At 45.6% G+C, this 25,741-nt stretch overlaps 1 protein-coding gene across 1 annotated transcript in view; it reads right to left on the bottom strand.

Annotated features, from left to right (window-relative positions):
- Positions 1–16,984: 16,984 nt before the first annotated feature.
- Nod1 (nucleotide-binding oligomerization domain containing 1) overlaps positions 16,985–25,741 on the bottom strand; it is a 51,140-nt gene continuing 42,383 nt past the window's right edge. The window contains exons 9-12 of the mRNA NM_001109236.1: positions 25,278–25,361; positions 22,429–22,512; positions 20,614–20,697; positions 16,985–18,077 (exon numbers count right to left, since the gene is read on the bottom strand). Of these exons, the coding sequence (NP_001102706.1) occupies positions 18,005–18,077; positions 20,614–20,697; positions 22,429–22,512; positions 25,278–25,361 (325 nt within the window). The 3' untranslated portion in view covers positions 16,985–18,004. The remainder of the gene's footprint in view (positions 18,078–20,613; positions 20,698–22,428; positions 22,513–25,277; positions 25,362–25,741) is intronic.

The raw sequence follows: 25,741 nt of genomic DNA on the forward strand, positions 1-25,741 counted from the left end.
GGTCCATAGATTTTTCTGTGACCAGTTCTCCCTGGCCTCTGCCAGATCTGTAGTACTTAATGAAAAATACTGCCATATAGCCTGCCTTTTTTGGATGGTAGCCATAGGAGAGATGTGTGTTCCAGCAATCAGTACCCTTGGAACAGGTATAGTGGGTTCCTCAGCCCTGTCAAGGTCCTAATTTCTGTGGATTATGCCACCAGTATGAAGCCTCCTTGGGGTGCATGTTTCTTTCAAGGGTTATTCATCCTTAATGTGTTTGGACTACTTCAATTACCCTTTAGTGGAGTAACAGAGTACTCTGAAATTTTAGTGCCTTCAAACCACAACCCGTCTTAATTAACTTCTGATTATGTAGGTCAGGAATCTGGGCTCTCACATATGCTTGTTCGTGCAGTTACAACCAGCAGGTGGATCCCATGGAGTCTAGCTGGCCAGTAGTTCCTTGGCAGGTGCTGGCAGCGGCTGGACCACGTGCTTCCAGCTTGCTTGCCTGAGCTCGTTCATGTGAGAGTGGAAGTGTTCCCAGGAGCAAGAGAGGACAAGTCCTGCTCTGCAAATACTTTCGGAGCTGCTCTGGCTTAGTGCACACCACTGCTCCACAGCCCTGACACATCACATAGGCTAGAGGGACACAGGATTTATGGGGCCATTTCCTGCTACAATCTATTGTGTGTGTGACAAGTATACAGAGTAGGCACTTGGTTCATATTTGCATAACTGCTTAATTGCATATTCAGTCATAAAGTCCAGCTGGGAGGCTGCTTTCATAACCTCCTGAATCAATTGAAAATGTTTCGGAAGGAGGGTGGGAGTGGGTAAGTACTACATCACAGCCACAGTCTTATACTTACACATGCCATGTACAGGAGTTTCACTGTATAGCCCAGGTCTGGTCTTGAAATTTTGATTCAAATTCAGCCTTCAAATAGATGGGGTTGTAGATGTATATACCTCAGTGTCCCACTTCTGAATCAACTGAACCAGTATTGGGCATAATAAAAGTCTAATTATTTTTAATTACTTTTTGGGTCTGGATATGAGACTAAGATATTTATCAATTATTATGGTTGGGATGTGGCTTTTCTCCCAGGGGCTCGTATGTAGAAGATAGAGCTGTCAGGCAGCGTGGGACCTGTAAGAGGTGAGGCCCATGTGGAGATCCATAGGTCACTGGGACACACCCTTGGAAAGGATTGGGATAGATCTCACTGTATTCCTGAGTTATTTCTCAAAAGAAGGTTATAAAATTGAGTATGAAGGTTCATGCCTGAGGTTCAGAAGTGGAGTCAGGAAAGTCTAGAGTTCAAGGTCATTCTCAACTACAGTAGGAGCTTTAGGCCAGCCTGGGATAGTTGAGAGCCTATTTCAAGTGAGCAAAACCTTGCAATAAAAGAGCCTGGCTATCGGGAAGTAATGGAAACTTAGCAGGAACAATGTAGTTTAAAAAAAAGATAGGTCTTTGCTATATCATGTACCCCTTTCCCCTCCTCTGTCACCAGAAGGTGAGCAGCTGCATTCATTTTCTGCATCATGTGCCCAGAAACATCAAGGCTCCAGGACCATGAATTGCAATTGTGAACCAAAATAAACCTTCCATCCTCTGCTTGGTCCTTTGTCACAGCTATGAAAGTTAACACAAGAGGACATGAAAATAGATTTGGCCTGATGTCTCTGCCTCCACATACCTAATGAGAGCTTTCTCAGACAGCCAGTTCCTGTTCTGACATATGAATTGTCTGACAGGGGTACTGTCTTAGCCGGGGCTTCTACTGGTGTGGTGAAACACCGTGACCAAAATGCAAGCTGGAGAGGAGAGAATTTATCTGGCTTACACTTCCATATTGAAGTTATCATCAAAGGAAGTCAGAACAGGAACTCAATTAGGGCAGGAGCCCGAAGGCAGGAGCTGATGCAGAGGCCATGGAGGGATGCTGCTATGGCTCGCTTACAGCCTGATCTCATGGAGGCATTTTCTCAGTTAAGGTTTCTTCCACTCAGATAACTCTAGTTGGTATGTCAGGTTGACAAAAGAAGAGCCAAAACAGGCATTGCCACGAGACACTTGCATTATTTTTTTTTATTGGAAATCAATATTTTTCAGGCAATAAAGTCTAAGAAAAGTTTTTTTTTTAAAAAAATTAGAATAGGACAAAACAAAACAAGAGCCAAGGTAAAGAACAAGAAACCCATATAGATGTGGAGACACATTTGCACACATAGAAACCCCATAACACTCCCCCAACTAAGAAACTATAATATATATGCAAAGAACCTGTAAAATAGGGTAAGGAATAAATACCCTGACTTAACATTATGAGGCAAAGAATCTCAAAGATGCCATTGAGTTTGCTTTCTGTCAACCATCTACTGCAGGGCATGGGGGCTACCCTTAAGAGGCAAGAATCCCACAGAGAAAATCAACTTTTCATTTGCAAATGGCTATCAGTTGGAGATGGCCTCTGGGTTAGGGATGGGGACATGTGTCTGCTTCTTTCAGCCTAGGACTCCTTCTGGTGCAGACCTGTGTAGGTCCTGGCCATGCTGCCTCAGTCTGTGAATTCACAGTTGCACCAGCCCTGTTGTGCCTAGAAGGCCTTGATTCCTTGGCTTCCTCCATGCCTCTGCCTCTGACACTCTTTCTGCCTCTTCTTCCACAGAGTTCACTGAGCCCTGAGGGGAGGGATTCGATGGAGACATCCCTTTTAGGGATGAGCGCTCCGAGGTCTCTCATTCTCGGCATGTTGTCAAGTTGTAGGTCTCTATTTGTTTTGTCTGCTGCAGGAGGAAGCTTCTCTGATGAAGGCTGTGCAAAGCACTGATCTACAATGTAATAGAATGTCATTAGGAAGCCTTTTTTACTACGTTCCTTTAGCAGAACAGTAGCATTTGGTTTTCCCCTGGGTCCATGGCCTATCTAGGCTTAGGTTCTTGGCCACCCAAGCAGTTTTGGGTATGGGTTCCACCTCATGGAACAGGCTTTGACACGAATCACATATTGGTTACTTCCAGTAGTTTATTGTCACTATTGTACCTGTACCAGCACATCTTGCAGGCAAGTCACTCTTATAGATTGAAGGGTTGGTGTTTACCTTTCTCCTTTAGTAGCGGGCAGAGTACCCGCCAGCATTAGGAATACTAGTCTGCAGGGTTGAAGGTTCTGGAGAGGCACCAGCTCAACTTCTTTGCTCTGTCAATGAGTTCTATAAGTGTTGTCTTCAGCAATAGAGTCTTACCATCAGTTTGTGGAGCCACCAGTAGCCTTGGTAATAACTTGAGTTGTTTGGGAGACCCTTCTGGCCAACAATTCTATTAGGTGTAACCTATTTCCAGTACTGGAAGCTTTATTTGGTGATGAGATGCCCAGCTGGGACTCTGTCTCCCCATTATTTGGTGACTTCACTTAGATCCCCTTCATATATCTCTATATTACAGGAATCTTCTACTGTATTAGGGTTCTACACAGCCCCTCAAGTGGCCCTTAGCGTTAGCTGTTCCTCCCTGTATTCCCTCTCTTGTCCCCCTCTTCACTCTCCCTCTCTGTTTGATCCTCCCATTTCAATGCCCCCCTCCATTAATATCCACCTCTTCTATTTCTCCTTTCTAGGGAGAGCCATCCCTCTCCCTAGTCTCTTACCACCTAACCTCTGTGACTTTGTGGATTGTCCCTTGCTTGTCAATGACTTGACAGTGAACATCCACACATAAGTGAATTTGTACCACATTTGTCTTTCTAGGTCTGAAACTACGGCTTCTTCTAGTTCCATTCATGTACCTGCAAACTTCATTATATCATTCTTTTTAATGGGTGAGTCAAATTCCACAGTATACACATCCCACATTCGTTTTATCTGTTCATCTGTTGACAAGCATCTAGATTGTTTCCAGTTTCTGGCTATAATGAATAGAGCAGCAGGGAACATGGTTGAGCAAGTCTCTCAGCAGTAGGATGATGCAATCTTTGGGTATACACCCAAAAGTGGTATAGCTAGATCTTGAAGTAGATGAATTCCCATCTTTCTGAGGAATTGACACATTGATTTCTATAGTGGCTATACAAGTTTTCAGTCCCACTGGCACTAGATTAGTGTCCCCTTACTCCACATCCTCACCACATACACAAACATTTCTTATATTGATCTTGGCCATTCTGACAAGTATAAGTTGAAATCCCTAAGAAGTTTTAATTTGCATTTCCCTGATAACTGAGGATATTAACTATTTCTCTAAGTGTCTCTGAGCCATTTGGATTTCTTCCTTAGAAAATTCTCTATTTGAATCTGTATCTCATTTTAAATGTTAGATTATTTGTTTCCTTGTCCAGATTTTTAGTTCTTTATATATGTTGGATATTAGCCTTCTATTGGATGTGTAGTTGGTAAAAAAATCTTTTCCAACTCCACATCCTGCTGCTTTGTCCAAATGATGGTATCCTTTGCCATATAGAAGCTTTCCAATTTCACGATGTCCCCTTTATTAATTGTTCTTAGTGCCTATGCTATTGATGTTCTGCTCAGAAAGTCTTTTCCTGTGACAGTGCATTGAGGTTTAGATCCACTTGGAATAGAGTTTCTTGCAGGGTGATAAGTATAAATTAATTCGCAGTCTTCTGCATGGTCAAACTGGATGGTCAAACTTGAAGTCAAAAAATAAGGTGTCCATAGATGTGTGGACATACTTTTTGGTCTTCAGCTCTAGTCAACTGAGCAGTGTGTCTGTCTTTGTGTCAGTACCATGCTGTTTTTATTACTATAGCGCTGAGGTAAGTTTGAGATCAGGGATGGTGATACCTTCCACGGTTTTTTTTAATCACTTGGGAGTGTTTTAGCTGCCCTGGGTTTTGTGTTTTTCCATATGAAGCTGGAAATTGTCATTTCAAGTTCTTTGAAAAATTGTGCTGAAATTTTGGTGGGGATTGCACTGAATCTGTATATTGCTTTTGGTAGGATGGCCGTTTTCACTATGTTAATTCTACTGATCCATGAACATGGAAGATCTTTCCATTTTCAGATATCTTCTTTGATTTCTTTTTTCCAAGACTTGAAGTTTTTATCATACAAGTCTTTCACTTGCTTGCCTAGAATTACTCTAGAATAAATATATATATGTATATATAATATGTATATATTATATGAGGATATATACATATATTTATTTGTGTGTGTGTGTGTGTGTGTGTGTGTGTGTGTGTGTGTGTGTGTGTGTATTATTTCCCTGTTCTGTTTCTCAGGATGTTTGTCATTTGTATGTAGGAAGGCTATTGATTTTTATGGGTTAATTTGTATTCTGTTATTTCACTGAAAGTATTTATCAGCTGTAGGAATTTCCTGTGGAATTTTTGGGTCATTTATGTATACTATCATATCATCTGTACATAAGGACACTTCTACTTCTTCCCTTCCAATTTGTAGCCCTTTGATCTCCCTCAGTTATTGCTCTAGCTAAGCCTTCCAAGTACTGTAGAGAATAAATATAGAAAATAATAGATTGGAGAGAGTAGACAGCCTTTTCTTGTTCCTGGGAAGGTTGTTTCTTGTGAATAGAAATGCTTTGTGTCTCTCCCCATTTAAAGTTGATGTTGGCTATGGGCTTTCTGCAAACGGCCTTTATTATGTTGAGGTATGTCCTTATATCCCTAATTCTCCAGGATTTATATAATGAAGGGGAATTGGATTTTGTCAAAGGCCTTTACTGCGTCTAATTTGATGATCATGTGTTTCTGTCTTTCAGTCAGCTTATATGGTAGATTACACTTATCAATTTAGGTACGCTCAACCATTGCCGGATTTCTGGGATGAAGCCTACTTGATCATAATGATCTTTTGATTTGTTCTTGGGTTTGGTTTGCAAGTGTTTTATTGAGAAACTTTGCATCTGTGTTCAAAAGGGAAATTTGTCTGTAATTCTCTTTTTTGCGGGGAGGTCTTTATGTATTTTAGGTATCTGAGTAACTGTAGCCTCATTACAAAGTAGGGCAGTGTTCCTTATGTTTCCATTTATGGAATAATTTGAGAAATATTGGCATTAACTTTCTTTGAAAGTCTGGTGGCATTCTGTATAAAAGCCATTTGGCTCTGGGCTTTTTTTTGGTTGAGAGACTTTCAATGACTCTTTCACTAGGGGTTATAGATTTGTTTAATGCTTTAACTTTTGTAGGTAGTAATTGTAGAGAAAAGTATCCATTTCTTTTAGATTTTCTGGTTTGGTGGAGTAGAAGCTTTTATAGTATGTCCTCATAATTCTTTGGATTTCCTTGCTGTCTCCAATTTTCATCTATAACTTTGTTAATTTGGGTATTCTCTTTCCACCTTTTTGTTAATTTGGCCGAGGCTTTGTCAATCTTACTGATTTTCTCAAAGAACCAAAGTGTTTCCCTCACTCTTTGTGTTGTGTTGTGTTGTATTGTTTCTGCTTTATTAATTTCAGCCCTGAGTTCAAGTATGTCTAGCCACCTACTCCTTTGGGGTGTTATTCCTTCTTTTTGTTCTAGGGTGTTTAAGATGTACTGTTACGTAACTAGGATGAGATCTCTCCAATTTCTTTACGGAGGTACTTAGTGCTATGAATTTGCCTCTTATTTTGTACCTTAAGTTTTGTATGTATTGTATCTTGATTTTCATTGAGTTCTAGGATGTTTTTAATTCCTGTCCTGATTTCTGTCATGATCCATTTTTCACTCAGTTGTGAGTTGATCAGTTTCCAGGAGTTTGTAAGTTTTCTGTTGTTTCTGTTGTGTTTGATATCCAGCTTTACTCTGTGGTGGTCAGGTAGGATACAGGATATTAGTCTAGTTTTCTGGTGTCTGTTGAAATTTGTTTTGTGTCCAAGTATGTGGTCAATGTTGGGGAAAGTTCCCGAGCTGCTGAGAAGAAGCTATATTCTTTTGTGTTTGGGTAAAATATTATGTAAATATCTGTTAGGTCCATTTGGTTTGTAATATCAGTTAGCTCCAGCATTTTAGTTTAGTTTTGCTTGGGTGAGTCTACTGTTAAGGGACAGTTGAGTATTGAAGTCTTCCACTATCAGTGTGTGAAACTCCTAAGAGATTTAAGATATAGTAGTGTTTCTGTTATGAATTAGAGTGCCCTTGTGTTTGGTGCATTGATATTAAGGATTATAATACCGTCCTAGTAGAGTTTTTTTCCTTTGATGAATATGTAGTTACTGTCTCTTCTGATTAGTTTTGGTTGGAAGTCTATTTTGTCAGATATTAAAATGGTTAGAGCAACTTACTTCTTAGTTCTGTTTGCTTGGAATATCATCTTCTGTCATTTTACCCTGAGGTGATATCTATCCTTAAGGGTAAGGTCTATTTCTTGGATTCGGCAGGAGGATGGATCCTGTATTCAGCTTCATTTTATTAGTCTGTGTCTTTTTATTGGTGAATTGAGACCACTGAGGTTAGATTTATCAATGAGCAGTGTTTGTTGATTCCTGTTAATTTGTTGTTGTAGTGTAGTTTTTTCTTCCTTCTTTTGCTTTGCTGGTCTGATATTATTTATTTATTGTGTTTTCTTGGGTGTGGTTAACCTTCAAGTTGAAGTTTTCCTTCTAGTGCCTTCTATAGGACTGGCTTTGTAGACAGATACTGCTTAAATTTTGTTTTACCTTGGGATTTTCCCCCCATCTATTGTGATTGAAAGTTTTGCTGGGTATATTAGTCGGAACTAACATCTCTGATCTCTCGGAGTCTGTAGAACATTTACCTAAGCCCTTCTGTCTCTTAAAGTCTCCATTGAAAAGCCATGGTTATTCTAATAGGTCTGCCTTTATATGTTATTTGGTCTTTTTCCCTTGAAGCTTTTAATATTCTTTCTTTGTTTTGTATGTTTAGTGTTTTAATTATTCTGTGCCACAGGGAATTTCTTTTCTGGTCTGGTCTATTTGGTGTTCTGAATGCTTCTTATACCTTCCTTCTTTGGGCCGTGGAAGTTTCTTGTATGATTTTGTTGTTGTTGATACCATTTTCTCTGCCTTTGACCTGAGTTTCTTCTCCTTTCCTCCTTCCTCTATTCCTACTATTCATAGATATGGTCTTTTCATAGTGTCCCACATTTCCTGGATATTTGGGACTTGAGGTTTTTTTTTTATTTAACATTTTCTTTGACCAAGTATCCACTTCTTTTAACTTGTCTTTGATGACTGAAATCCTCTCTTCCACCTCTTATATTCTGTTGTCTCTGAGGGTCCTAAACTTTTATTTCCCAGATTTTGCTCAGTGTTGACCTTCTCTCTGTCGTGTGTTTCATTTCATTCACTGTTTGTTTGTTATTTACATAGATTTCTCTTAAGGAGCTCATAAGTATTTACTCTTTATAGCCCTCTAACATATTCATAAAGGCTATTTTTATATCTGTCTTGTGCTTTAGCTCTGTTGCATTTCTTAAGGCCTGCTATGGTGGGGTTGCTGGATTGTTCTGGCTGTTACTGATTGTGTTTTGGGGTTGGCCTCTAGGCATCTGGGTTTGGGAAGATTGTAATTCTAGGTTCTAATATCTGGTCTTGTCTTTGTTGGTGGGTATTTTGTTCTTTGGTTTCTATGGCCCTCTCTTGTTCTTAGAGTATGGTGGTTGCGGGTTGCCTGGTAGGGAATGCTTCTGAGATTTTTCCAGATGTGACCTCTGGGTGTTCTAGGTAGAAACAAGGTGTTTCTTTGGGTCAGGAACTGACACTAAATAATAGAGATTGCCTAGGATAGGGTGTGTTAGAGAAAGGGTCCACGAGGAAAGGCCACAGCCAGCAGCCTCCCAAGGAACTGAGGATGACACTGGGGTGGAGAGGAGAGAGAGTGAAGATCGGAAGATCACCTATCCACTTCCTTGATAGGTAAGTTTCCACAGAATGTCTGCATGGAGTTGGCGGCTTATGAGGTGGTGAGGAAGTCTGTAGATCCTCTGTGAAGGGGGCAGAGAAGAAAGAAAGGCCATAGCAGATGGTTTGCTACCCAGTTGGGAATGAGACTGTGGAATTAGATTTGGAAAAGAGGAGGAAGAGTGAAGTTCTGAAGTTCACCCACTTGCTTCTCTGGCCAGTATGACTGGAGGGTGACAGTGAGTACCCAGGGAACCTTTGGGAGTTGGCAGTTGAAACAGGCATGGGGTGGTGAAGGAGGATATAGGAGGAGGTCTGCATAGTCTGCTAGAGATGGGGGGCAGAGTGTGCAGCATTTCCATTTTGCTCTGAACCTCCTGATCCTCAGCCAGCTTAGTGGTGAGGTGATGCGCGTAGGGACGCTAACGTAGTAAGGAGGCCAACTTGGGTGCCCACAGAAAAGGCTCCTGGTCTTATGGAGGACAGGATGTTAGGAATCCAAGAAATGAGAGGAAGTACAACAGCAGCACTTGTGGGCAAACCCAGCTTCTCCACTCTGCCCTTTGGCTGATTACAGGAATCAGGGGCTATGGCGGAAGTCCTACAGGGCCGCTGCCTCATGTGCTTTAGAAGGAAGCTGCTCCTATGGTGACCTCTTCCTCCTTCACAGGAGTCATTACACAAGTTAAGATAATCTCTGGGATGGTAAGTTCCACTGTTAGACCCACGACCATGACTTGCTGAACTAAAAACTGTCCCATGTACAGAAGGACTGGCAGTGAAGCAGACAGGGATGAAGGGTTCTGGATGTGGCAGGGAGAAAATTACCAGGTGTGAGGAGACAAAGCACCCTCAAATATGACAGCAGCACCAGGGAGTCAAATATGGGTGAGGTGGGAGGCTGGGGTGGGAGGAAGCTCAGAACGTGACTGTGATCCTTTGGAACCTAAACAGAAATGCAGCATATCACATGGCTAAAATGTACTGAGGGGAGGAGACTAGAGAACATGTACCAGAAGTCAGCTTAAGGGTTTATGATGAAGATGTGGGACTCACTGGACTACTTGGGGCAGGTACAGAGTTTGTTGATCACTAATGAGTCCTGCTGGGAAACTCATCACAGACAGGGATTCTCTTGGCTGATTATGTTGGCCTATGCCTGTATTTCCAGAACCTGGGAGAGTAAGGCAGGAGGAACATAAAGTTGAACCCAGCTTGGACTAGATAGTGAGACCTTAGATACCCTTCCAGATAACATCTCAGTAGCAGGAATCAGAGTCTTACAAGTCACCTAGTAAACACCCAATTGGACATCTAAATGCTACAGCAGGCAGCTGGTCCATCCTGCGGGCTCAGTAGCTTATGAACTTGCTTTTCCCTGTACCCAGGCTGCTGGGTGGTAACCTCATGTGTGAGGCCATCCGGACACCTGTGGAGTAGAAGGAAGTCAAGTTTCTAGGAGTTAGTCCAACCACTTCCTCCTGTTTGTTCTTGTCTCATCTTCCTCTTCTGAGTTCTCATCTTTATGTTATAGGCAGGAGCTACAGTGTTATTGAGTGGGAGAAAGGAGTGCTAGAAAGAGAATCACTTGCTGAACAGAAGCGAACTTACTTCTGACATGGAAAGTCTCTTGTCTGCCAGCCCACATGCTGTTCCCTGGGATACAATGTCCCTTTATAAACTAAAGAAGACAGTTAAAGATATGGACGCTGGTTGGTTCTCATCCCTCAACATTTAGCATTGCACATGGCCTCTTGTGTCTGAGCATAAAGACCTCATTTGGTTGGTAGTGTGAAAGGGAGGTGTTGTCTTGGCTACATGGCTAAGGTTGGGGAGGGTAGCCCAGCACACCCTATCCTACTTAACTCGTGGTTCCATTGAGGCAGTGCCAGAGGAAAACAGACCGATGGAGTAATGGGAGTCACTGTTTCTGGGACCCTAACTGTGCATGGATGCTGTGTAAGAGCTTTATATTAATTTATTTAACCTGCTTGCTCAGATAATCTTGCAGGAGGAGCACTGTTTAACCAGCTCTGCTTACAGATAGGAAACTAAACAACAGAAAAACTAAGTCACTTGTACAAGGTCACACAACTGCAAGAAGCACTGGGATTTGAACCCAGATCCTCAGCACTCGTGACTGACCAAATACTCTTTTAATGAGTCCTTAGCCAGTTCTCTGCGTGTATTGTGCTGTCTTTGACCTGAGAGAAAAAATGGAAATAAATAGTTTCTTTTATTTAGCCCAGTATGCTTTGGTCTGGGTTTCATAACTCAGCAGGTAAAGGTGTTTGCTGGCAAGTGATGACCGGAGTTTGAGGCCTGGAACCCACATACAAAGCCAGATGTACTTGTACACATAATAGTCCTAATACTCTAATGTGAGATGTACAATTACCTTGAAGCCTGTCAGCTCTCTGGCCTCAAGAGGGCAGCACAGCAGCAGAAACAAAAGAAACCCTGTCTCAACAAGGCAGATGGAGACCACGGAGCCTGGTTTCCATATGCAAGCCATGGCATGCACATAACCACGCTCACACAAGGAAGTGCACATGTGAACATGGGCAGGCGCACACCAAGTAAATAAATAAAAATTAAGAAATGAGAGAGCGAAATAGTGCGCCAGTCACCAAGGACCCTGTACAGCTGGCTCTTTGGGTCCCGCTGTAATGAAAGTGACCCCCGTCCCAGATCTAGAATGCACCTGCTGACTTCCGACTGTCTGGTCTCCTGGCTGGAGGATGCAGTCGTTGGTTCTCACACTTTTCCTGCCCATGATGCTACTCAATGATGCCCCCTTAGCACAACCCTCGGTGATGCCCATCGGCCTGACCCCAGAGTCCTGGAATGCGCGGCACCTTAACTGAAGGAGTAAATGTAAGGCTTCCTGAAGAAATACCGGATGCCGAGCAGACTCGCTGTGCCCTTGGGGAAGTTCCTTTCTGCTTGTCCTACCCATGTTTAGTAGGCATGGTGGAAACTGAAAACTTTGAACTGTGTTCTCACTCTAGCCCCACCAGTGATCAGCTGTGTGGCATTCCCTGCCACTCTTGTCACCTGATACCAGTTTACTCCCTAGTTGAGTGAGGGTTTGGATCACGTGAGCCTGAAGTCCCCGACAGGACAAGTGTGGTCTTCTCATCTCCCCAGGTCCCATCCTGATGGTTAACAAGACAATGTGCACAATTACATCCCTAATTCTCACTGTCCCTGTTCAAGAAGCATTTCCACTTCACAAGGCTGTGCAGAGAAGCAGTTCCCACAGGCCAGGGCTTAGACTGGGTTTGCTCAGGTCGAATGAACCCGCCCAGAGCTATGACATGTTTCAGTCAAGGGAGAGTCCAGCTCCTGCACACTTCCCACTGCTTCACGCAGGCCTCCTTACAACAGGGGCTGCTCCTCAGGGCTACCAACTCCTCTTGTTGGCTGCTGTTGTTACCACCAACGAACGATCTTCAGACATACACATCTGTGGCATGGACAGTGTTTTGGACAGTGCTGAGGGACAGGGGCACAAGGGTCCTCTATGGCAACACCCTTGGCATTATATTATACTATTCTCTGGTTTTCTGTCCTTCTGAACCATTCCTCATACCCCAACAACGAAGCAAAATCTCATAGCATGAGTTCTGCTCCAAAGAAATAAGTGTTAAGGATTTTCAATTCCACCAAAACGTTGCTATAATCACCAGCACTGGAGCCAGTCTGGAAACATGAATGTCTAATCACCATAATGTAACTAGGCAAACTCTCAAATTTTCATAACTTAAATGGTAGTTGTTAAGAGCCTGACAAAGTGAGAGAAACGTTTTATCAAAAAAAGAACTGCAGACATAGGATGTGGTTACACACTCCTTTAAATCCCAGCACTTGGGAGGCAGAGGCAGGCAGATCTCCGTGAGATCAAGGCCAGCCTATTCTATACAATGAGTTGCAGACTTTCATAAAAATATCTGCAGATACACCCTGGGCTTGCAGCAGTGAAAAGGGTTTTTGGGGGGGGGTCAGTGAGGTTCAGTGGGTAAAGACACCGGCCCACAAGCCTGATGATTGTTGGTGCGCACATGGTGGAAGGCAAGAGCTAACTCGTGACATTGCTTTCTGACCTCCAGATACACATGGTGCCATGCATGTACCCATTGCATGTACCCATTGCTTTCTGACCTCCAGATACACACGGTGCCATGCATGTACCCACACATATAAATGTTTTTTTTTAATTAAAGATATTCATGCAAAGTATAAAAGATCATTGTGAAAATTAAAGTAACTGCATTATTATTGTTTTGGTTTGGGTATGAGATATACCTCCAAAGGCTTATGTATTGGTCCCCAGTGGGTGGAGCTACTCACACAGAGGTGTTCAGATGTGAGGTTGCAGTGGACTTGTAGCTGTTGGAAATGGTGGACACTGGGGAACATGAGCCTATGGAGGAAGTAGATCTCTGGAACCAACCTGCAAAGGGAATGCTGATGCCTCACTCCCTAACTTCTGGGTCTTGCTGCTCCAGGACTGTGAGGTAAACAGCCTTCTCTGCCACCCATGCCTGCCACCAGGAGCCTAAAGGTACTGATCCAGTCAGTCTTGATCTGAAACCATAGAACCATGAGCCCATGTCTCTCCTTTAAGCTGTGCTTCTGAGGTGTTTGGTCAAAGCAAAAGAAAAGGAATATTTTTCAATGTTCAACATTATAAGGCCGGTTTTACAACAAAAACAATTGTGCTTTGAGGAAGAGAGCAAACAATTAAAAATTGTGAGGAGGCACCAGACACCAACTCAAAGAAGCCAAGTGATTAAGGCTGGGGCGGCGGCGGGGGTGGGGGTGGGGGGGACAAACCACAAGCTTATTTAATGTCCTCATTTTCTCATTTACAGCCTCGTCCTGTCTAAATTATCCCAGGGAGCCCTGTTAGCACTTGGCGCCTATGGAAACCTTAAGCTGGTTGTGGGTGAGGTTCCTTCCATCTCAGTTGATGAGGTCAGCGTTGGGATGCTCCCCGACACCCACACAGCTTTGTGACAGGACGTGTTTCTACCTGTTCGCGAGAGCGTGTCTCAGCCTCCTCTGGAGAGGTAGAGCTGGATAAAGGCTGACGTTTTACCTCAGGACCACAGCAAGGTTGTGTTTGCTTCTGTAAACTAAGTAGTTAGTTACCAGAAACAGATATGTCCCGTGTCTGGAAATGAACTAAAAACAATGATGAGGCCACTCTCCCTCGTATTATAGAGTTAGCTTTCCATCACCGTGACAAAATAGCAGAGAGCAGGTGACTTAAAGGAGAAAAGTTTAACTCTGTTAACTTGTTTCGACTTGAAGGGTTCCTTCCCTCTGTCTCTGGGTCTGGGTGAGGCAGAACATCATGGCAGAAGGATGAGGTGGAAGGCAGCTGTTTTCCTCAGGATGGCCAGGAAGCAGCAAGAACAACGGCACCAGTGAGTGACCAGCTGAGGCTAGGGAACAAGGGCATGCCTTCATTGACCAAATAATTGACCTCAACTAAGCGTCATACCCTTTTCCAATATTTCAATAGACTAACCCTTTGATGAGGCCAGGACATACAATATACAATCACTTTCCTAAAGCACCAGCTTCGGACTTCGCTATATCAAAGAATATGTGTGTGTGGTCTATTAAGATTTCTAGATGTGTATTTCAAGGTGAAGCCATAGCAGAACCTGAAAGGAAATTGGACAGTTCACGGCACAAATTCTAATTATGCAATTAGATTGCAATTCTGATCCCGGAATCTCTCCCTCCCAACCCCATTTGTCTTGCTTTTTCTTGCACAGCAGAGACATGGCCCCTGGCCGTGCTCAGCAAGTCCACACTTGTACTGCAGTGCCCTCCGGTAACTCTGGTGGGGACTGACCACTGCTTTTCATGGACAGAGCTAGGCTATTACAGAAGTGTCATACTCGGTATTGCTGGGGAGGGGATGAGAACATTCACAGTCCTTTTTGACTTTGCTGGGAGGTGCTGTCCACCTGAAGAAGAAGAAATGTGGAGAATGCACTGGACTAGGCATGAGGATGTCAGGTTTGTGGAAAGGCATGAGGATGTCAGGAGCCTCCTGACAGGGTAGGGACCCTCCTGTGCCAGCACTGCTCAGTGCCCAACATGACACCTCACTTCTTCCTTGCAACAACTTCCTGAGTAGAACTCTTTGATTCTCATTTGTCAAAGAAGAAATCAAGATTCTAACAGTCATAGCCACCAGGCAGGCTGTGGAAGAGTAGGGAGCGGGGAAGTTAATTCTACTCAGGTACATGGAGATTTTATAGGAAGGGTGGGGAGACAGCTCAGTCAGTGAAGAACTTCCCGTTAGGCATGACGACCTAAATTTGATCCCCAGAACTTACATTAAAAAAATTTCTTTTATAAAGTCAGGCACAGTGTCAGGCAGTTGTGATCCCAATGGTGAGGAAACAGAGGAGCAGAGCCTCCCTAGAGATCATTGGCCCCTAGCCTAGTCAGTGAGTCCAGGCCAATGAGAGATCCTGTCTCAAAAAAACAAGTCCTTAGACTTCTGCCCTCACACGTGCATGCTCATATGTGTGCACACACATATATGTGCGTGTGTGCAAGCACGTGTGACCCCCCCATGACTCCATATTGCCATCAAGATGGCTCAGCATTTGCCACTACATCTCGTGATCTAAGTTCAATCCCTGGAACCCACACAGTAAAGAAGAGAACTGACCCCCAAAGCTTGTTTTCTGATTTCTATGTGCATGCTATGCAGAGAGAGAGAGAGAGAGAGAGAGAGAGAGAGAGAGAGAGAGAGAGAGAACACAAAGTAAATCAATCAATAAATAATTTTAAAAAGAGAAAGCTTCAGTTTGGTTATGTCATAAATGCATCTATGAAAGACTGCGTTTTTTCTTCTTCCTCCTCTCCCTCCTTCTCCTTTTCATCTCCACCTCCTCCTCCTTCTCCCAAATCAGCCAGAACATCCTATAAAAAATAAATTCATTCAAACTTCACATTAAAAATTTCCATTACCATTTACGTTGGAAGAGAAATGCTGGGGATGGATCCTGGGACCTGCAAACCTCTTAGGCAAGTAAGTCCTCTTCCATGTAGCCCAAGCTAGTCTTGAACCATGTAGCCCAGGCTAGCCTTGAACTCATGGTCCTCCTGCCTTGGCTTTTTTAGTACTGGGATTCCAGATGAGGGCCACTGGAAGACCTGTTTTCTTTCCCTCGATTGTGCAGAGCCCCTATCCCCTTGCCAGCCCGAAGCCGCTGCTATAAAGCAGGAAGTCCACCTTTACCACCACGATGGAATTATAATAGGATTGAAATCCAATCCTGTACAAATACCCGACTTCTCCAGGTCACATGCCCGACCTTCCAAGGTCACAGCTCTCATAGCCGGAAGGGCAATAATGAGTACATTTTTCCCTCAATGGTTTCACTTTGGCTGTTAATAAATCTATGCTTTGCCCCAGAGAAGTTCATGTATGATGTGGTGAGGGCGCAGCCTGTCACAAGCATCACCAGCCTCTGCATGCCACTGCTTGCTGTGTTTCTGGTAGATTCCTCCCAATCCAGCTAAAGAAACAATTGCCATCCCCACCGGTGATTATTAGATGAGTGCTGGGGCCTGGAATGTGCAAGGTGGGGATCCCCACAGTAGTGCTTTTAAGGGAACTGCATTGTGGGGTTGTCAGCTCCTATGCGTTTCCTCCTAACATCCTCAGCTGCCCCTTCCCCTGCAAGCTGCCACACAAAACTACAATGACCTCTGGGACCAAAAGATGCAGTTGGAGGGTCCCCTGGACTGTCTCTTGCTGTCCCTGTTGGCTCAGTGCCTCTTGCCATGGGCTTCCACCCAGGAACAAGCCTGGCCTGCAGACCCTCCTGTGTGTTAGCAGCAGTGTGAAATGGGGTTTTCTGTGCCCTATACAGCCATGTGTCCTGACTTAGGAGCAGCCCATTTGGACTCAGAGACCAGGTAGCATGGCATTGGACGCCACCTCTACCTTTCTTGTCCCTTGGTGGGACCCATGAAGGATCAAGTTGGTGATACCTCTAGCTTCTGTTTATCTGCTCTCTGTATAGCATAACACCCCGGAATCCCCATTGCAGTGAGCCTGGCTGAGGCTTAAAGCATGCTTTCCAGGCAGAGTCCCTTCAGAAAACCCCAGACTCAGCCATTAGAAACAGTGAGCATTTTTAATATTTTATTAACAAATGAAGTGGCAAAAGAACATGTTATCTGGCAACATCCCAACCGTCCCACCCCACCGGCATCCCCAAATGCCCACCATGGGACGGAGGTGGATGTCTGGCATGCTTTGCTGGTTCTCTAGGTCTTAGCTGTGGTCAGTCACCCTCCCGCTGCTGTGGATGTGAAGGTACTTCCTGCTCACAGGCAGGGGAAAGAGTTATGCTGGGATCTCAGGTCCATCGAGGCAAGCCGTGCCTGCTGCTGTGAAGGGTGGGAACTGATTCTCCCTGAGAGATTTCACCCAGCAGAGATTGGTAAAAATTCTGGGTGGGACCTCAGTCCTCTCACAGCATGGAGATCCTCCGAGACTGACTTCGAGGATGTTCTCTGACTCTTGTTTGCCGCCAGTGAGAATCCAGAACCAACCAAACCAGAGTCTGTGACGAGCCTTTGACAACCTGTGGGTCCTCAGATGAGCCTCCCCATGGTGGACCTACTTCAGCAGCCACAGCTGTGGGGAGGAAACAGATCTGTACAGTGAGAGGTACTAAGCAGAGGAAGGAGGTTTCAGGATAGTCACGTGGTCACCGGGTGCCTTCTTTCCCCCAAGAAGTTGCCATTGGCTCTGCTCAAGTTCCCAGCTCTTTCCCGAAGGTGACATCATCGGTCCCATGGAGTCCCCAGGCATCTGTGGGAACTGAGTTTGGCCTCCTCTGCTGTTTCGTTCCTTCAGCTTCAGACTAATCAGTATGAGGGGAGATCTTAGTACAGAAAATGCCTTGCTGTTTTGAGTGGTGACAATGGCTCATGAAACACTCTGTTTCTGCAGTCTCAGCCATGCTCCGGTGCTACCAGTCCAAGCATCTGCAGGTGAGGTCAGCTTGCACTGTGGAGGTGTGAGCTCCTGGCAGGCACCTTGCTGCAGGCCCTGCACAGCATCCCGCTTCCCTGCTGGCTGCACAGTGCTGGCTGCAACTGAGGAACAACCCAGGACAAAGATCTAGCCCAGGAATGCCCATCAGAAACAGATGATCCGCTTCTCATTTTCAAAGACTTTGGCCTCCTCGGGCTTAATTAAGTTTCCATTGAGGCTAGCGAAAAGGAGAAGAAGCAAATTTTATATAAAATGTCGTGGAATACTATCTATCCACACCCTGTGCGAGTCATGCAACCCTGAAATCAAGGAGCACACACGATCCAAAGTATGCTTTGATATTAACGCCAGTCTTACCAGTTAATACCAGCCGCCCTTGCTCTATTTACTGGGTCTCACTGGGCTCACTAGCAGCCTCTAGAGGCTCAAGTGTAGTGACATTTTCAGGTCTCATCTTCCTTTGGAGCCTTCATAGGCCTTAGGCTGTCTTGACCTCTTCCCCCCATGAAGCATCGTGTCCATCTCTGATGGGCATCACAGGCTCTAGTTTTTCTCCTGTCTCTGGGCACTTGTTCTTAGCTTCCTCATGCCCTCATCCTCAGTACTGACCTGAGGCTGGAATCTGACCGGGCCCTATGCTTCCGGCCTCTTTTCTTGCCACAGACACATCAGTTAGGCAAGCTTCCTATTGGGGTCTTTCTCTGGATGTCTCCATATACTTCTGCCCAGGCCCCCAGCTCAGTGAACGGTCCCTCTCGTATCCAGCAGTGTCAGGTAGCACACTGGAGTCCCTGAGGCCTGCTTCCATTCTGCTGGTCCATCTGTCACGGAGCTCTGCTGTGTTTCCTAAGTAACTCTGGCTTGACACTGTGACCCTTTGCAGTCCCAGTCCCAGCGTCCTTCTCTGGTGTTACTGACTGTTCCTTTAGACACACTCTGGCCCGACCACATCCCCTTTCTGCTTCACAGCCTTCATTACCCTTCCCCTGCTTTTAGTATAAAGATTAAAATACATTGATCTGACTTCACATCCAGGTGCTGCCTCCCTCCTCAGACCCTCTTCCACAGCACCTGAGTCTATGGGCATCAACTTACTGTGGATGTCTTTGAAACAGGGTGTATTACTTTTCTTGTTGCTATGACAAAGGCAACTTAGAAAGGAAGGGTTTATTTTAACACATAGCTTGAGGGTAAAGTGTCAGGAAAGGCATGGTGACAGGGGCATGGGGTAGTTTGTCACATTGCATCTGCAGTCAGGAAGCAGTAAGACGAATACTGGTGCTTGCTTCCCCCTCCCCCCCCACCTCCCCCACTCCCCCACCCTGAGTACCCTACACACTTTAGTTTTCAGTCTGAGGTCCCAGCACATGGGATACTACCGCCCGTGTTTAGGGTGGGTCTTTTACACATCAGTTAACTCGATCGAAACTTCCTTAGGCACGCCCAGAGATTTCACTCATAAGTGATTCTATAACCTCTCAAATTGACAGTCAATATCAACCATTACACAAAGCCTCTTTATGGCCATGCTGCTTCTGCCTGTAAGTCAGGCTAGCCTCAAACTCCCAAGGAACTGAGTGCTAGGATTAAACACACATGCAGCCATGCCTGGCTGCTTGTCTTCTTGTTGGACATGCTCTCTCATACTGAGCCTTTGTATGTGTCCTTCTCCAATACTCGAGGCCACTCCAGCCTTCTAACTCCTGATCTTCCCCGGTGGCTCAGTGTAAAGTTTCTTCCTTAGGAGGCCTGCTGTAAGCCCAGCTCCTCCCTGGCCTTGCCTGGTTCTGCAGCCTTCACGATTGCACTTGACTGTCTCCCCTAATGTGCTCCTCCCTCATCTCGGGGTGAGCCATGAGTGTAGTTCACGTGTTCCCCACTAGATTCTCAATAGTAGCCCAAGGCTGGCATTCGAGACCATGTGACTTAGTGACAGGTAGTGATACAGTGCTAGTTCCTAGGACACCAAGAGGTAGGCTCCATCAGCTCACTCACGGTCAGGACCTCCTCACAGAAAACCTGGCCTTTGGGTACCAGACAGTGGTGTTTCGTTGGAGCAGGGCTCTATTCTCTGTTAACAGCCTTTTTCATAAATGTTTTGCTGTGGCCAAAAGAGCAACAGATTCTACATCATCGTTAGTTAGTCGTCAACTTGGAAGGATGTAGAAATATGTCCTAGAACCAGCATCTAAACACTCGTCCACATGGCCACCTTAGGCAAGGTGGGTGAGACAGTTCGTACTCTACTGGGATTCTGTCCTTCCTCTTTCACTTCAAAACAATGCTGGCTGCAGCACCTGGACTAGTGTGTGACCAGTGACATTTCCAAAGCAAAACCACTAACAGCTTTCAGAAGCCAAGTCCGGGGAGGACTCGTCTGAGTCTCGGGTGCTGCAACTCTTCTCCCCACTTACACAGGAGACAATGGCCAGTGGTGTCCACCCTCTGAACCGCAGACTGGGTTCCTGCTGAGGCTGCTCCATAAGCCTCGCCTAGAGTTGGCTTTGTCCCTGCCAGCTTCCATGCACCACACTGAGAGGGACAGCCCAGACCCAGGTTCCAGGACACATTTCCAGAGCACTCGTGAGTATTCAGGGACACTGGGCTCCCTCTTGTCCTGCGACTTCTGCTCCTCACCACAGGGTCCTCACAGGCAAAAGGAGGTAGAATGGGATTCCATGATGGCGTAAGTGGGTTAGTGGCACCTTGCAGAAACTATGGAGCTGGTTGGTGTGACAAGAGCATGGCCTTACCAAATCTCTGTGATGGTGGTATTCTTCTGCAGTGCCCTGGCCAGCTGGGCTGTCCCCTCAGCTGTGATATGATTCTGGATTAGCCTGAAAGAAGAGTGCACCTATGTCAACACAGAAGGCTGGGTCCAACCTGGGATCCTCGGGGTGAGGGCTGGGTGGTAACAGGATCCCCAGAATTATTCCTCGCTTGACTGAGAATGGTTCAGACACAGGAGAGTAATGAACAGCCCAGAAAAATCCTCACTGCGCTCTCTCTCTCTCTCTCTCTCTCTCTCTCTCTCTCTCTCTCTCTGTGCGTCTGTGTGTGTGTGTGTGTGTGTGTGTGTGTGTGTGTGTGTGTATCCCTCATTGCAGGGAGACCATCAATCTAAGCAGTAAGAGAAGGCTGTCCGCCATTCCTTCCAAGTAGTTAGGCAAAGGCACGGCCAAATGTAAGGTTTTCGGAACTTGAATTCAGAACTTAACATAGCTACTAACTATTCTTGTAAGATGGCGCCAGGTCCTCCCAACATAGACGAGCAGGCAAGGAAGGGTTCTGCTGTTGCTGTCACTCAGATACTGTGGTGCAGGATGGATAAACAGGGCTTCACAGTGCTGCAGACAAGACATGAGCCCAGGTAGGCATAATACAGGCAAGGCTGGGAAGGCAGACACTGCAGCCTGGAGCCCTGGCCTGCAGCCTGGAGCCCTGGCCTATACCCTGAAACCCTAACTTGCAGTCTGGAGCCCGTGCCTGCAGCCTGTAGTCTGTTCTGCAGCCTGGAACCTAGCTCTGAAGCAATGCTTTTGCCAACCACAATGTAAATTCAGACAGACGATGATAAGTCTGCATGGTATCATGGACTCTCCTCTTCACTGGGCTGCGGGTACACGAGTCTGCTGCCATCCTCAGTGATACAGCCATTGGTACCCAACTTAAATAAGAAACCCTCTGTTTATGCTCTTGTCACTGACTATGACTGATTACTACAGGACACACATGCATGCATATATACACATGCACACGCACACACACACACACACACACACAAGTGCACATATAAAACAGGGAAGTAGGACGACTTGGGAAGAAGAGATTTGTTGGGAGGGAGAAGGAACAAGAGAAGGTAACTGGGAAGAACATTTGCTCAAAGAACATTTTTCATATGAGTGAAGTTAAAAATAAATTACGTTTCAGAAAAGAAAACAAACCGATAAATGATCCATTTCAAAAAGGGAAAACCAGCTTTTGGTGAGAATGGGGCAAATTGGCTTTCACTATAGAAAGCTGTGTGAAATTTCCCCAGAAAGTTAAACAGGCTCTCTGTGTTACCAGCAACTCTGTGCTTAAGTATATACACAAAGAAGTGGAAAATATGCTTATGCAAAAACATGTGCATGAATGCTCATGGAGTCACCAGGAAGAGGAAATGGCCCAATATCTACCAACTGATAAAGAACAAAATGTCATATAGCTATGTCCTGAAGTCCACGTGGCTTTAAAAGACAAGGTAGGATCAATGCATTCCTGCCGTGCATGGGTAACCTTGGGAACTGTGCTGATGAACATAGATAAAAGGCCAGGTTGATGGCTCCATTTATACGAAATACCCACCACAGAGGCAGAAGTCAGAGTTGTGTCACTAGGGCAGAGATGGCCAGACAGGGCTTGGGGGAAGGGCAGTAAACTCGGTCTAGACCTAGACGGTCACAGCTGTACAGCTTTGTGACACTAATACCCTCTAACCTTTCAATGGCTGGATGCTGTGATGTGTAGATTTTATCGAAAAGACTATGTACAGAAAGCAGAGTCTGGGCCCTGGGCTCATGAGTTACCATAAATGCTTCAGTGTCTGGTTCACCCTCAGCATCTCGGCGAAGCACTCTGCGGCCTCATCATTAAGTTCATTTTTGGTCAGCCTAGAAGAAAGGAAATGTTGAGTCAGGAGTGCTGATGGACAGATGTTGTTTGTGGGTTCACAGAGGCCATTTAGAACCTTCCCACCAGCCGGGCATCACATGCTGAGGGCCAGGCTCCCAGTCTACACTGAGACCCAGCAGACACACACGTACAAGGGCTCTAACCTCCAGGCAGTCCTTCCCAGAATTCTTGTTTCCTGCCCTCCCTCCACAGCGGAGTTCCCCACCTGGACAGAGCCCTTGGATTTAGCTGTTGATATAAGAGGCTAGTGCTTGCTGATCAGCCTCCAGATCAGCTTCCGACCCTAGATCTCTGAGTGCCATCAGCAGCACACTATCCAGGTCAGGATGGAGACCTGGGAAAGCCCTGCATGCTGAACCACGCTCAGCTGTGCTCTGAGGTCATCGTGAAGGACAAGAACTCGTGACAAAGCTCAGGGAGCCTCTCAGACGCTCTAAACACAGCAGCCGATGGGACAAATGCACAGAAACTCCCGATGTCAACAGGGGAGGATCCTCTTGCTCCACTGGGTGAAGGAGTAAGAAGACTGCAGGAATCAGCCCTGTTTAGAAGATGGTTCTCTTCAGAGCAGTTTGGTCACATCTTTCCCAATCTTAAATGTATTTTACTGAGACAAAAATCATCAGACTAGAAATTCACCCTGATGTGTATAAGATATGTGTCAAAGCTAAGAAAAGTGGTGTCTGTAATCTCAGCTCCTCAGAGGCGGAGGTAGGAGGATCGTGAGTTTGAGGCCAGCCTCAGTATATTTCAAATTTTAAAAAAGAAGTTAAGGGCTGGGAGAGAGAACAGTGCCAGAGTCGTTACCCAGCATGCCCAAAGCCCTGAGCTTGAACCTCAGTGCTGAAAGGAAGAAGATGTGTGACAAAGGTTCAGACTTTGCAACACACACTGGGGTTTTGTGCTCAGGATGCAAAAGATGAACAGTTTTAGGTACCTGTCAACAGACAAGACAGGTGAAATAGCAGGCGTCCATTCAAAGCCGAGTTGTGCCTTAGGGATGGTAAGATGGCCTAAGGAGGAGGCAGTGTTAGAGTGCTCTGGACACCAGCTTCCTGGCCTTACATCGCTGACGGGAAGTGGATGAATGTGTCTGGTCGCAGCATCTCATGGGCAGGTGAAGAGCAACAGTGCTACAGACAGAAAGCGTGGGAGGAGTCTGCCCGTGTGATAGCACAGAAGGACCCATGGCCTGCGTTAAGCCATTGGCATTCTAGTTCATTCAGAGCAGCAGGCCCCAACCAGTGTGGTTTGGCTGTCCCTGGACACTTGTCTGAGGGGGACCTTTTTGACCACCACAATGTGAGGTGCTCCTGGCACCTTACAGGTAGATGCCATGGAGGCGTCTACACCCTCCAGTACTGGCCAGACCCAGGCAACAGCAAAACATCAGCACTGTGAAGGCGGGACATCCTGACAGGAATGGACTCGTCAAATACGCAACGCAGAGTGGACTGCTGTGCTAGCACATAGCCAGCAGCCGAGTGCACTTCCGTTTTGCGTACGTTTATATACACAGAAAGACTCGAGGAAAGCAATATTATCTGGAAACCATGAGAAGCACTTTCTAGTTCTACTTTTCAGACTTTCATCTGCATGCCTTTTTCTTACAAAGCCTATGTTATTTAAAAATACTAACTTTTTGGAAGGGAGATAATTTTTAAAAAGTGTACTGACTTTTAAAAAGTGTGACAGATCCGATCAGAGCTGTCAAACAAAAACCCTATTCCAAGTTGTTTTTGTTTGAGTAAGACTTATGCTATGAGGGGCAGGATGGTGTTAAACTTGCAAACCCCCAGCCTCAGCCTTCTGAATGTTGGGGCCACAGATGTTTTCCACTCCACTGGGCAGAACATGGATTTTCAGTAACTATGTGTAATGGTTTATACTGATGGCCAACTTGCCCGGATCTAGACTCCCCTGGGAGACAAACCTCTGGGCATGATCTGGGGAGTTTCTAGATCAAGGCCCGTGCTGGATGTGGATGGCCCCATCCCACGGGCTGGAGCACCATGCTAACTCAAAAGGAGAGCTCGGGCTGAGGCTCAGTGTTCATCTCTCTGCTCCCTGACGGTATGAACAGCTCTCACACTCCCGCTTCGTGCCTTCCTTATCGGCATGGACGGTAGTTTCAAACCGTGAGCCATGATCAATACTTTTCTCCTTAAGTTACTTTTCTCAGGTATTTTGCCTCAGCCACAAGTTAAGTAACTAACACTGTGTTGGCAAGATCTAACGAGGGAAGAGTACTGGAAGGCAAGAGGATAACACAGCAGAGGATAACAATGTAACTTGCTCACAAATAAAGATAATGGAAAATGAAAGGCAAAATGGCCTACCAGAAAGATGGGGTTGCCCAAAAGCCCCATCAGTAACATCCACTTTCTAAGTGTGAGGATTCCAGGTTTCTAGAGATAGGCCATCTGGGGCATGGACGCCAAATCCTGATGTGTATGCATGGTTAGGGGCAGCTGCAGGAAGGGTAGTGCCAGGGGGTGGGTGGTGCTTTGAGCCAGGTGGGTAGAAACTGGGCCTGAGAGAGATTGTTTGGAGGGGACTTCCGGCTCCTTTAACTAAATTGAGATTGAGTAACAAGCCTGCTTCACCCTTGTAGTCCTGGGCTTGTGGAGATAACTGGGGAAATTTAACTTACTTCTTAAATGAGGAAGTTTAGAGTTCATATCCTGTGGAACCTCCAGAATAATGACCAGGCCCAACCCTTAGAAATGATTCAAAAAGTTACCAGATTATTGTCAGAGTGGTGTTCTGCTTCAGGGCCTGTGCAAGGCTCTTCCCTCCCTCCGGGGAGATGCCATTGAATGCAAGACTAGAAAGCAAGACACGGGGGATGGATTACTACACACATGTCCACAGTGGGCCTTGCCATCAACACTCAGTCACCTGGGAAGTTTCTATCTAGACACAGCCCCAGGCAGGAGTTGGGGTGCTTGGCTCAGCAGGTGCCTGAGAGTGTGAGGGCAAGCTTGTGGCTGTTCCTGGAAAGACCAGGTAGAAACAAAGGCAGAACTCAGGGGTTTGCATTTGAGCTGAAGGCCAAGGAATCCTGGTGCTCCGAAAGTGGACTGGGCCGGTCTTGAATGCCTGAGGGATTCACAGGACTGCTCAGATCATCTAAGAGTTTCAGAAACCCATGGCAAGACCCGGGAAAGTCTCTTTGACTGGAGTCTTGGACTCCTTTTCATGGTA

This window comes from Rattus norvegicus, chromosome 4 (assembly GCF_036323735.1).
Source record: "Rattus norvegicus strain BN/NHsdMcwi chromosome 4, GRCr8, whole genome shotgun sequence".
In the NCBI taxonomy this organism is placed as follows: Eukaryota; Metazoa; Chordata; class Mammalia; order Rodentia; family Muridae; genus Rattus; species Rattus norvegicus.